We start from the raw sequence: 13,843 nt of genomic DNA on the forward strand, positions 1-13,843 counted from the left end.
TTGTTTATCAGTCCATGAACGATCGTCACGGGATACTACGAGACAGGGTCGTCTCAATGATTTTGGAGGCCCTGTTCGAGACAGTAAATTGAGCCCCATTATAGACGTTCAAATTTTTTTTTTTTCATACATATAAAAAGATAATACTTCTAAAATTCTTAAAAAAAACGTAACAATTTATTTTATTCACAAATAAGTTTTATTTCATTATACTTAAACTATTCTTTAAATAAAACTTCTCTCCTAGCATTTTTGGAAGCAAAATTATTGATCAACTCTTTATAGTCAATACTCCCTAATATATCCTTCTCAATAGCTATCATTGCCAACCCATTAAGTCTTTCGTGTGACATGGTAGACCGGAAGTAGTTTTTCAACAACTTCAATTTTGAAAAACTTCTTTCCGCAGATGCCACAGTTATTGGAATAGTCAACAACACTCGATAAGCGATTATGGCATTAGGAAAACAATCGATCTCTTTCAATTTTTTCAAAACATCAATAGGTCTCAAAGTTTCATTTGGGAAGAACGTTTGAAGCAACCTTAGCTCCATATATAGTTCATTTGCATCAATATCTGATTGTGATTGTTCATTATTCTTAAGAGCATCCTCAAGATGACTGCAACGCACCTTAAGATCTTCATCATCAATGTACTTTAATTTGTCATATGCAAACAAAAAACCAAAAATATTTTCATATTCTTCGTATTGCTCGAATCTTGTTTTAAGAGATGCAATTGCCTGATCAACAATATACAAGAAATAATTAACTTTAAATGACTCCTCAGGAGATAATGGAGTATCTTGATCCCTTAAGTTCTCATCAAATTGTTTTTTCCTGCGAATTACACGCTTTTGAGGAAACACAGGATCAATACCCAATTCAATGGCTATTTTCGTAGCTTCAGCAATTGCTTTACAAAGCCCTGTGTTTCTATATCCCTCAAAGTAAGTCATTAACCCCTTTACTTCTTTAATAGCAACATCAAGAATCATATCCTTGGTTTGTAACTTTTTGCTAATTAAGTTTACGATGAACAATATTTCATACCAAACAACCACCGACACAAAAAACTCAAAATTACCGAGCTCATTTGTTGCAAGAGATTTAGCTTCACTTTGGATTTTAGAATCATTGTCCTCTTCAGAAACTTGAAGTAAAGCTTCTCTTATATCCAAAATCTTAAATCTAATAGCTTTGACACTATCAATGCGACTTTCCCAACGTGTGATAGATAATGACTTAAGAGTCAACCCGTGAACATTATCTTTCAAAATTCTCCACCTCTTAGAAGAATTCGCAAATATTGTGTAAATGCGTTGTATGATACCAAAAAAATCTCTACCTTTCCCACAAGTATTAGCCATGTCACATAACGCGAGATTAAGACTATGACAACCACATGGTGTATAAAATGCTCTACGGTTTATATCTAGAATTTTTTTTGTACACCTATATGTTTTCCCTTCATATTTGATCCATTGTCATACCCCTGACCACGTAAATCATCAATATCAAGATCAAGATACTTCAACTCATCACAAGTAACTTTAAAAAGTCCCTGGCCAGTGGTATCATCAACTTTCAAGAATCCTAAGAAGGATTCCTCAACACTAATACACTGTGAGGAGACATTTACATATCTCAATATAAAAGACATTTGTTCTTGATGACTACTATCTGGGGTACAATCAAGTATCACAGAGTAATACTTTGCTTGCTTTATTTTATTAATGATTTGTGATTTAAGAGATTGAGCAAGTATAAGTATTACCTCATTTTGGATGTTATGACCAAGATAATGAACATGAATCTCGTCACTCGTGATACGTCGCACATGCTCCTTTATAACAGGATCAAACTCTTCAATCATTTCAATCAAACCCAAAAAGTTACCATTGTTATTTTGATACAACCTCTCGCTGCTACCACGAAATGCTAAATTATGTTTAGCAAGAAATTTAACAATTGATATAATTCTTAGTAGAACATTTTTCCAGTGATTTCTCTCTTTTTCGAATAGTGCTTGAGCCACTTTATCAATCGTCTCGTTAGCCTTCAATCTTTCACGCATATCAAACCATGAAGCCATGTTCTTCATATGATCAAAGCTAACTTCATGCTCTTTAAGCCTGTTAAGATGTCCCCAATCTGAAAAACCCTTGTTCACTAACTGACCTTGTATATCTCCTTTTTGAAAAACTTTACAACAGAAACAAAATGCTTTGTCAAGTTCTTTTGAATATACAAGCTACTCTCTATCACACTTCTCTTTATTTGCTAAAGTTCTTGTATATGCAGCTGAAGTGAATCTTCTTTTGAATTTATTTTTAGGGCCTTTTTTAATAGAGTTGTCTCTTTTGGGACCATTAGCTACCAACAACTTAATCATATCTGTACTAAGCTTATCCCATTCTCGTGGATCAAATATATCAACATTATGAAGATCAACATTTTTTGCGACATCATTATCATCATCGGGGTTGAGGTCATCGGAATTCTCACTAGAATTGTCTTCATTAATATCCACATTCTCAGTATTAGTACGATTAACAACATCATTTGTATCAACACCAAGATCATTAAGATTAACATCACTTTTATTTCCTTCACCATTAGCATCAACACCGTGATTAACATCAATATTATTATCATCACCAATATTATCAGAAGATAATTGTGGTTTCTTTTTGACAAACTTATCTAAAGCCCCACTTTGAGACTTAAGTAGTGCCTCAGCTCTTTTTCGTTTTACATGTTTTTGATATCCAGAATCACGTTTAGGAGCCATAAGTTCTGAAAAAATTAAAATAATAAGTAAAAAAAATATCTAACTAGTAACTAAACCCTAAATATTGAGGTGATTACTGATTAGCAGATTAGGTAAAACATTATATAGAATAAAGGGATCATAACTAAATAGTCTTAAATTAAATAATACAATCACACAAAATAATTATGTATAATACTTGGAATAAAGATGAAAAATACTTACGATGTAGGCTTGTAGCGGCTAGTGAATACGGTACCGACGTCAGAGAGTTTCGTAAGAGAACGATGTAAATAATAAATTGGTAATCCGTGTAGTTATTTGAGATTGAGATTGAGATTTGAGATAGTCATTACTTGGGCCAAATTTTATTGATTTGGGCCCTATCAGTTTTATTAGAGATTGGTGTAATTAACTAATGGACCAAATAATAATAGATTATTTTTTTAAACTTCTAATTGTAAACTTGCTTATTATTATTAAATTTATTTTTTTTAAATAATATTTCGCTTCTGTATATAAAAATATGTATGATTATTTTTAAAAATTTTGAGCCCCTATACAATTTTGGGCCCTGTGCGGTTGCACACTTTGCACATGCTCCGAAGACGCCGCCCCTGCTACGAGATTTAACTAGGGGTGAGAAAAACCAGATCGAAAACTCATATAAAATTACTTAAGTCGGTGTTTATTTGGTACCACTATTTGCTTGATTAATTTAATTATGACATTTTGCATTAAGTACAAGGAAACATTTACCATTTATTATCTTTGTAGAGCACAATTTATTTCACTAAGTACATGATTATTAGTGTCTATAACAATCTTACATACGTACACATTTATTTTAGAAGCTACAAGTCGCAAACAAAGTAACTATTTAAGCCATTTTTGTAGTATATATGTGATGATCTGGAACGAAGCCTAGCAATAGTGTGGCAACACATTTTGGGTATCAACTTTCATGAACTCGCTCTTGTCGTAAAACCACTCACCAACGCCTTCCGCAATAGTCTGTAGTACTTCGCGTTTTAGGACAAAAGAACAACAAACGTTTGCATATATTGTTGAGCTATATTTAGAGAAAGCGTGAAACTCGAAGAATTTTTGTTACCTTATCGTCCAACTTTGTAGATCCAAGCCACATTGATTGGGTTTCGGATTGGCAGTGAATGTAGCAAGTATTGATAAACATACCTCTTGACGAAGGCTTACCAGCTTCTGAGACCGCACCTAAAAATTCTGATCGAAATTCTATACCACAAAAAGGACGAACAAAGATTTAGTAATTTGCATAACTAGAGTAAAAAAAACTATGCTTGTTTGATTGATTTTTTAAGACCACAAATGAAAATTCATGACGCAAGATCCATGTTGTTAGATATACGAATGACAAATATTGTTAAAAGCAAAAAAGTTATATAAATAATAATCAATTAACAACAACGATAATAACCACAGTAATGCACTATAACAGAAGAAACACAAATTCTTTGAGGCACCCGTGGTTACATCATCTAGAGGTGCAATGTTGAATCCAAGGTATTTTGGTTTGTTCTGCTTACATGGTCAGTATCTGAAGTGATGTGAGTATTTGCTTATTTATTGGGTTGCTTTAGATATTGCTATTATTGATCAGAACTTAATAATTTCACTTTCGCACAACTAACGATGATAGTATTAATTGGATCGAATTGAATTGAAAAAAAATTTGTTTTGTGTGGATGAGAGCTGTGCAGAGCAGAGATAATAATAATATTTTTGGGATGCCCACAAGGTGTTTCTTAAAAGTCCTCAATGAGTTTTATCTTGGCTTCATGGTTTTAATTATATTACGGTGTATGAGATTTTTGCATCTGTCTTTTTAGCTATGTGTTGGTTTATTTTGGCTAGTAGAAGATATGTTTATCCCACATTGGTGGGAGGAAGATGTGAGGGGTGAGTGACTTGGTTATATAAGAGGGGCTAAGTCTTCATTCCAAATCGCACCAATCAATACACTTTAAGTATTTGATTATTTCTTTCTTTCTTACCCTTGTTTGATAGTTGTATTAGTTAAATATTTTAGAGAGTGTAGTTGGCTTAAGAGAGTCGTCTATATCATTGTAACAATTTGTGATATAGTGTATTTTCTCTCTTTGGGGGCCGGTGGTTTTTCTCCTGTTTTGGAGTTTCCACGTTAAATCTTGTGTTGTGTATTGTTCTTATTTCTTTACTATTATTGTTGGGCTGGGTGGTGGGAATTAGTGAGGCCGTAATTTCCCAACAACTGGTATCAGAGCGTCAGGTTTGACGGGGGTCTCGGTTATAGGAGTCGGAGTATGCTCTGTGGTTGCCACGGGAGTGGATCGTCCACATCAGAAACGAGTTCTATTGATCGTATAGGGTATCTGGTTAGACAATATTTTTTCTGATTCGTAGTAATAGTTGGATTTGTTAGTGGCCTAGTTGTGGATTTCCGATTTAAAGGGTCCTGGCTACCTGCTACATCTTTTGGCTATTCGAAACGTGAGTAAAATCAGAGAAAGTGTTGTTTATAGGATACGGATACGATGTCGAAGTTCAGTCCAATGAGGTTTGATGTAGAGAAATTTGATGGGATGATCAATTTTGGCTTATGGCAGGTTCAAGTCAAGGATGTGTTGATTGAGTCCGGTTTACACAAGGCTTTGAAGGGTAAACCCACCCTTGTTCCTGGCAGTGATTCTAGCAGTAAGTTTGATGAAGAAGAATGGGATGATATGGATTTGAGGGCAGCAAGTGCGATTCGTTTGTGTCTTGCAAAGAACGTGCTTGCAAATGTGCACGGGTTATCAACGGCAAAGGAGCTTTGGGTTAAACTAGAGCAGTTGTACCAGGGCAAGGGCATCTCAAATCGGTTGTGTCTTAAAGAACAATTTCATACTCTACGTATGGATGGGGGTTCAAAGATTTCAGATCATCTAAGTATTCTTAACGGTATTGTTTCAGAACTGGAGGCTATTGGAGTTAAAACAGATGATGAAGATAAAGCTTTGAGGTTGATATTATCTTTATCATCGTCTTATGAACACATGAAACCTATTTTGATGTATGGGAAGAAAACTCTGAAGTTTGAAGACGTTACTAGCAAGCTCCTATCCGAGGAGAAAATACTGGAAGGTAACGGGGTCTCGTCATCAGGAGATACGATAGTGTTGTGTTCGGATAGGCAGAAGAGAAACTCTAGAAAGAATCTGACATGCTAGAAGTGCGGGAAGACTGGACATGTAAGGGTTAATTGTCCCGGTGGAGCTAATCCGGCAAATGGCTCCAAAGACGCTAACATTGTCTCCGTTGTTACGGAGAGTGACGAATTCCTCTGAAGTCACGTCATCCTCATGGTGTGTCCGCGCCACCGTGGAAAGGGATGTTCGTTAGCGGTTCCACAATTACACATGGGCATTGGTTTGGCATTTATGCAGGTTGTGTGGTGGAAACTGATGTTGTAGCTGATGGGACTTTCGGAAAAGCCAAACAGGGAAGTTGCACCATAAAGTTTCAGCTGGTTGTTCAACAACATGTGCCGAGGTGAAATGCTTGGAATGTGATATTCTAAGTGCTATACTCTTAATGGTGGAGTATGATAATTCTTGTTAAGAGTTATGATTGTCTGTGATGACAATGATTGTCGGTTTAGACAATGTTTGATGAAGATGCAAGTTTTGTCTCTTGGGAGATAATGTCAACGGCATAAAGATGAGGATCTTGAAGTTGTCGTCGAGGAAGCGTCTACATCGGTTATCCTTGCAATGTGGAAGCATGGTTATCTTCTTCTATCCAAAAGGTGGAGATTTGTTGGTTTATTTTGGCTAGTAGAAGATATGTTTATCCCACATTGGTGGGAGGAAGATGTGAGGGGTGAGTGACTTGGTTATATAAGAGGGGCTAAGTCTTCATTCCAAATCGCACCAATCAATACACTTTAAGTATTTGATTATTTCTTTCTTTCTTACCCTTGTTTGAGAGTTGTATTAGTTAAATATTTTGGAGAGTGTAGTTGGCTTAAGAGAGTCGTCTATATCATTGTAACAATTTGTGATATAGTGTATTTTCTCTCTTTGGGGGCCGGTGGTTTTTCTCCTGTTTTGGAGTTTTCACGTTAAATCTTGTGTTGTGTATTGTTCTTATTTCTTTACTATTATTGTTGGGCTGGGTGGTGGGAATTAGTGAGGCCGTAATTTCCCAACACTATGCACTACAACTAAAGTTTGTATGTAGCTATGTCACATGCCGCTGTGAAGTTTCATTGTCCCTTTGTGGGTCTTAGTGGCTGTCAAAATGGGAGTGGAAATGGGCTTGTTAGAAGTTCTCTTATCAAGCATCTTAGTGTCGTCATTGTGGTATTGATGCGCGGGATATCACTCGACATTCTCTTACTTCTATTTTGGGTGTTTATACTGAGGCTGATGTTACCTTTAGGCGTATGGGGATTTGGTTATGTGGTGTTTGCTACAAAACACACACGGTACGTGCTAAGTGCCGTCATGGTAGGGGCCCAGATGTGCCTCCCCTCGATGAGGGAAATGGTGTTGTTCGTTTTGTACTTCATAATTTTACCAAGCCACTAGCCCCCTCTTCTCCTGCTCGACTTTGTATTGAGGATGGTTCGGTGCGTGATCATAACGATGGTTTTGATGTGGCTCTCCTTGATCGTTTGTTCTCTAAGGGGTTTCGCACGGTTAAGTCTATCCCTCCCAAGTGTCGTTTGGGGTTTTCTCGGATTTTGAAAGGTGCTCTTGATAAGGTGGTCTCTAAGCCTGATGACATTTCTAGTTGGGTCTCTTTGTTGGTGTTACCCCTTTGTACCCTTAAAACCTTTCGGCCACGGAGTTGTCGTGAGTCTAGGTCTTCGATAAAGCGTCGGCATCAGGAAGAGAATATTTTCCGTGCTATTTGCTCTTGGGGGACAGCGGGTGGTAGTTTACAGATTGTGAAGGAGTATTTGGCAGAGGAATCTCCTATGTTGTCAGTGGTTGATGATGAGGTCCTTGATTTGGAAGAGCTTAATATTAAGCAGTGTCGTAGGAAGATTTGTGATGGCCATTACACCGCTGCAGCTCGTGTTGTTTCTTCATCAGGCGTTGCTCCTTATAATGACGCCACGCTGGCGGACTTGCTGTCTAAGCATCCTTCTTCTATAGCTCCATCCTTGCCTGATATGCCGGTTGATCACCTACACCTCGTTACGACTTCTGCTGTTGTTTTGGGCCAGATTAAAAGTTTTCCTCGGGGCACATCATGTGGTAGGGATGGTTTACATGCACAACACCTTATGGATTGCTTGAGTGGTGCTGCTGTGGCAGTCTCAGATGAGCTGGTTGGCTCTATTACCGGGGTCGTTAATCTCTTTCTAGCTGGAAGGTGCCCTATGGAATTAGGAGAGTATATAGCTAGTGCTCCCCTCACACCGCTTGTCAAGCCCGGCGGTGGTATTCATCCTATAGCTGTGGGTACTGTTTGCCGACGTCTTGTTTCGAAGGTTGGCGCTGCTATGGTTGGCCAGTCTTTGGGAAGTTACTTCGATGGTCTTCAATTTGGTGTTGGTGTTTCTTCAGGTGGTGAGGCTATTCTTCATGCTGTGAATCGGTTGACTGAGGATCGTGGCTCTGATGTTGGCCTCTCTATGTTATTAGTTGATTTTCAAAATGCATTCAATCTTGTTGATCGTACGTTCATGTTACGTGAAGTTCGCCGCCTTTGTCCGAGCATTTCTCAGTGGGTTGAATTTTGCTACTCTAATCCAGCAAGATTGTATTATGGGAACCACACCTTATGGTCTTCTCAGGGGGTGCAACAGGGTGATCCCCTTGGTCCGCTGCTTTTTGCTTTGGTCTTACAACCCTTGGTTTCTAAAATCAGAGATAATTTTGAGGTTTGTCTTCAGGCGTGGTATTTGGATGATGGCACTATTATTGGGGACACTTTGGTGGTGGGGAAGGTTTTGCATTTGATTATGGGGGATGGGCCTCGTTTTGGGCTACATCTCAACGTTGAAAAAACAGAAATTTTCTGGCCTACGGAGGACCCTCGCAGCAGGCAAGTAGGTGTCTTTCCTCCTAATATTGCTCGACCTTTAAATGGTGTTAAGTTGCTTGGGGCCCCCGCAAGTTCCGATCTTGGTTTTAGTAGTGAACTGGTGATGCAAAGGGTGACCAAGTCCATTGCGTTTATGGATAAGGTTGCTAAGCTTGATGATCCTCAGTGTGAGTTGTTGTTGCTTAGGGCATGTACGGGAGTTTCTAAACTCTACTTTACCTTGCGTACTTGTCCTCCTAGTATATTTGAGGCAGCTCAACGCGCTTTCGATGGAGCCCTTCGATCTTCCTTAGAGCGTATTGTTACTGCTTCAGGGCCTGGGTTTGGTGATTGGCAGTGGCGGCTTGCCACCTTGCCATTTGCATTTGGAGGGCTTGGTGTTTATTCTGCGGGAGATGTTCGTCATTATGCTTTTCTGGCTTCTCGATTACAGTCTACTGGGTTGCAGACCAAGCTCCTACGTCATGCGGGTATTGTTGGTCTTGGTCGTGCTTTTGAAGATGCATTGGGTCTGTTTAATAAAACGGTTGGGTTTGATATTTTAGGTAATCAGAGTGAGGTCGCTGCCCCCATACTCATGAAGAAATTGGCAGATGTTTATTTCACAAAGGTTACCGCTTCTGCAGAATCCACTTTTTCATTATCTCCCCGACAATCGGCCTTATGGAAATCGCAGCAGGGTGATCACACCTCTGCTTGGCTAAGGGCAGTCCCTATTTTGGGGTTGGGTCAGACGATGAACGCAAAGACTTACCGATGTGTGTTGTGCTACCGGTTGGGTGTTCCATTGTTCTCTATCTCGACGGCATGCTCTGCCTGTTCAAGGGTTTTTACTGGGGATATTTTCGGGGATCACGCGGTGTCTTGTGCTGGTATGGTGGGTATTAAGCATCGACATAATGTTATTCGGGATTCCCTTGTTGATGTTTGTTATCGATCTGGGATTTCAGCGAGAAAGGAGGTTGACATTGGGTTGTTTGGAGGGAACGACAGGGCCCTCAGACCTGCAGATGTGTTACTTTATTCCTGGGATTGTGGTCGCGATGTTTGTGTTGACTTGACAGGGTCTTCTCCTTTGACACAGTCTGGGCTTTCTGACTTTGTCCCTGGACGTGCTGTGGTTGATGCGGCTCGTCGGAAGCGGGTCAAGTACGAATCTAGCTGTCAGGCGATTGGTTATGGTTTCATTCCTTTCTCATTTTCTTCCCTTGGGGAATTAGAAAAGGATGCTGTTTCTTTGCTAAAGCGGGTTCAGAAGAGTTCGATGTCGCAAGATATTAGTGCCGGTGCTGCTGCTCATATTTTTACTAGGATAAGTTTTGCTATTGCTAGAGGTGTGGGGGGCCCAGATTGTCTCTAGGCTTCCCACTAATTTTTTGTAAGTTTTAATACTTTTAAGTTTATTATTTTTATTATAATAATAATAATAATAATAATAATAATAATAATAATAATAATAATAATAATAATAATAATAATAATAATAATAATTGATACTGTAGTAATAATTGATAATGAAATTTTAATATAATAATAATAATAATAATAATAATAATAATAATAATAATAATAATAATAATAGAAGTTACACTTTTGGTCCTCAGTATATTATGTTTGCATAATTAAGTGCATATATAAATAAACTTGTTTTTTTAGGCAAAATCTAGACTTGGATCTAGAGATTCTCATGTCTCAACCATCAAACTAGCCCCTTTAGGTTTCATATGGTTGTTGTTTCACCCCCTTCATGTTTATTTACATTTTTCCAGTTGTTAAAAGAAGCAAGTTAATTCAAGCAAGAAGTAAGGTAATTGCGTTAATCGATCACCTTCAAGTCGTTTGATTTGGTCTGTCGAACATTGAGTCAAATTCGTCTTGCACTTAGTGAACTCACCATTTGGATCGGCATCACCAATTGCCAAGATGTTGGATACCTTATAATAACATAATAATTCAAAAAGATTAAACAAATGAAAATTTTATGTATTATAATCGAATCGAATATTATGAAATATAGACGTATAACTAACCTCCCATGTATCATAAGCCGAGTTCAGAATGAAGATAGGTGTACTAATATGAGGCATCGCGTATTGAGGGTAGAGACACTACAATATCAATGAAATCTTGACCTATCAATATCATTATGAACCTAAACAACGGTAACGAAACAACAAATGACCAATTCGTAAGGATATGTTCGCTTACTAAACCAGGTTTCATCTTTGAAGTGCATCCAGAAGGTAAATTTTTCGCAGATCCCTAAAATAATAGAAAAACAATTTAGTACTTTTTTGTTATTACAAAACGAAGTAAACACTTCGATAAAAGTGAGACCTAAAGAGAGCATACATGTAATGTAACAACATTCTCATAGTATTTTTCAAAGTGGTGCTCTCCAGAGAGGTCTGTCCTGTTAAAACATAACATGAATTACAAACATGTGTATTAGAAGCGTGTTCATAAGGTATAATTTCAATTTAGTGTACGAAAAATGATCATTAGCTTACACGCGGGCAAAAAAACCAGCATCGGGGACGCATTTGACTCTAGTATCTGATGGGAAGAATCTTCTAAACTTGTCGCAATTCAATATTGCAGCCAACCCGCCAGCGGAACAACCAGAGAGAAGAGCCTACGATAAACGTCTTGATTTAGTAAGAACTAAACGAAAGTAGTACTCCCTCTGTTTCAAAAAAATTGTTCACCTTACTATTACTATTTTTGTTAGTCCTAAAATTATTACCTCTTACTCTAATAATAGAAGTAATAGAAAACGATTTAGGTTCCAAATATGCCATTTTTATTATTGGAAATAATGTATTCAACGTATTACTCTTTATAACAACTTTATTTAATTAAAATTAAAATAGCTCATTAAATAAAGGGCATAATAGACAATTCGCATATATATATATATATATATATATATATATATATATATATATATATATATATATATATTTCAAAGTTAAATTAGACACTTATTCTTAGGCGAGAGAATATATATAATATTGCATAAATTATTAGTAAAATTTGTCAATAGATAGAAAAAGATTAATAGGTTACATTTTGAGCATTCTTCATTCCAATGCTCATGAGCTCCTCAACTATGACATTGAAGATCCTTGCACCTCTAAAGTAAAGGTTATTGGCCTGCATAGAAAGGGCAACAAATTATATAAATAATAAAACTTTAATAACTATGGAGTATTGTTTTCATTGAATAATAAGGTTAAGTTAATTAGCTCACAGTATCAACTTCTTCTACGTCTCCAGTAAACGATGCCCCGTCACAGTATCTCATGATAACCCTGTTCCAATTATAGAAACCTGAAATAGATAGCCTCTTTCACATTTAGATACAAAGTAAAGCGTAAAAGGTGAATATACTGTATTTGATATTAATTCGACGCTCAAATATGTGATTCGTACTTGGATTCTGATCTTGTTGATTGCTCAAAATACCGCCGAAGTACAATTCTGGCATCAACTTGGATGATCCTAGTCCGTTGTCCATAGTTTTCCTGTAAACGCAATCTTCTATCGAATGGCACCATCCCCCTCCCTGATACAACATCATGTACATGTAACGCGTATCTTATTTACATGCATACTTACAATATTAAAAAATAAAAAATTCTGATGCAAATGAAATAAAAACAAATAGTACTGTACTATGCACAACTTGATAAACTATTACTTTTATTTTAGTGCATATCAAATAGTCACCTTCTAAAATCATGATTGTAACAAACATGTTTTAATATAGTTAACTGCCATAGTTTACCACGCATAGTAGGTAAATTTTTCGCCATTTAATTTGTTAATTGTTAATCGACACATTCGCTATACTTGAAATGCAAATACGTAGAGTACTGGTCCTCTCTAAGTTTAGAACATTGTAGTTTTAAAAAATAGAAGTCGTCTCGACTAGTTAAACATACCTGTATATGAACCAACCAGTTATTGACACCATCGCCGAATCCTTTATCGATCTGGTATGCAGGTGGGCTCCCATCCAAACAAACTGCAAATGTAACAATACTCGTTACTTTTTTTTATTTATTTATTACTTTACAACTTTTTATTATTAGGAAAAATAATTATGATCATAAAAGTTTATGAAACAACAAGTACCTGCTCCTTTGGCCACAGCACTCTCAATTATGGTAATTCCCCCCTCTAAAGTTTCTAATTTTAGAAATAATATCACACAAACTGTTACTATGTATCTAAGCCACTCTCTTGATCTAACTTGAAACATTTTTTTTTTTGTTATGTGGTAACAACAGTTATAGAAGAAATGTTGTATGTTTGAATGTATGTGTTTTTGTGTGCATATATATAAACAAATGTGGGGGGTGTGAAATGGGTGTGTGTACGTGTTTTTGGAAGCTGGTCAGCAACGTTATATGAAAAACAACAGGGTATGGGTCAAGGGAATGTGATATGTGCAAGTATTTGTCATGTTATTACCCTTGAGTTCATAAATTTGTCATGTCATTATCTTTGAAAATAAGTAGAGATGGTAAAAAAATTTATTCGATGTCACGACCGTTTCATCAAATAATAATAACATTTGTTTGATTATAGCAATTACATGATGGCTTAGACCATTTTTAATGATGTCGACGTGATGAGGTGTGATAGGAGTTTTTGTGAATTATAATGCTAATGTGATAATTGTGATAGAGTAATTACGTGAGATAGGATATAGAAATCAATTTGATTGGTAGATAGTTTAAATTCTTAAATCTCATTGGTTGAATACACCATCACACCACCTTTTCTTTTCGTGATGCTCCCATCATGCCAACAATATTTCCATTCCATCACGCTGCATTGTGGTGTGATGGTGGCGTGAGGGTGGTTTTTGGCCCTTTAACGTTGCGTTAATAATGGTCTTAGTGGTTAGCGTCATTATATCATTATAAGAAGTCGACTTTTAAAATCTCAGTAACAAAATATTTTATAGTAATCAGAGAAAGACTTGAAAATTATAACGAGATG

At 36.8% G+C, this 13,843-nt stretch overlaps 1 protein-coding gene and 1 pseudogene across 1 annotated transcript; both read right to left on the reverse strand.

The window, feature by feature from the left end:
* Positions 1 to 218: 218 nt before the first annotated feature.
* LOC139888269 (uncharacterized) lies at positions 219 to 3,102 on the reverse strand (annotated as a pseudogene).
* Positions 3,103 to 3,538: 436 nt separating this feature from the next.
* On the reverse strand, positions 3,539 to 13,135 carry LOC139891403 (pectin acetylesterase 8-like). Its single transcript, XM_071874370.1, has 12 exons — positions 12,971 to 13,135; positions 12,778 to 12,860; positions 12,266 to 12,398; positions 12,084 to 12,163; positions 11,900 to 11,986; positions 11,341 to 11,465; positions 11,183 to 11,243; positions 11,039 to 11,092; positions 10,861 to 10,938; positions 10,659 to 10,764; positions 3,888 to 4,027; positions 3,539 to 3,787 (listed from the first exon to the last, which is right to left on the reverse strand). Exons 1-12 carry the CDS (start codon positions 13,095 to 13,097, stop codon positions 3,698 to 3,700), a joined length of 1,164 nt encoding a protein of 387 aa, XP_071730471.1. The 5' UTR covers positions 13,098 to 13,135; the 3' UTR covers positions 3,539 to 3,697.
* Between the last annotated feature and the right edge of the window lie 708 nt (positions 13,136 to 13,843).

This window comes from Rutidosis leptorrhynchoides, chromosome 2 (assembly GCF_046630445.1).
Source record: "Rutidosis leptorrhynchoides isolate AG116_Rl617_1_P2 chromosome 2, CSIRO_AGI_Rlap_v1, whole genome shotgun sequence".
Taxonomy (NCBI): Eukaryota; Viridiplantae; Streptophyta; class Magnoliopsida; order Asterales; family Asteraceae; genus Rutidosis; species Rutidosis leptorrhynchoides.

Coding starts and splice junctions, on each gene's coding strand:
- LOC139891403 (XM_071874370.1), bottom strand. CDS start 13,097: ATGTTTCAAGTTAGATCAAGAGAGTGGCTTAGATACATAGTAACAGTT. Junction 12,861..12,970: donor TGCTGTGGCCAAAGGAGCAG/GTACTTGTTGTT, acceptor TTACATTTGCAG/TTTGTTTGGATGGGAGCCCA. Junction 11,466..11,899: donor GAATGAAGAATGCTCAAAAT/GTAACCTATTAA, acceptor CGTTTATCGTAG/GCTCTTCTCTCTGGTTGTTC.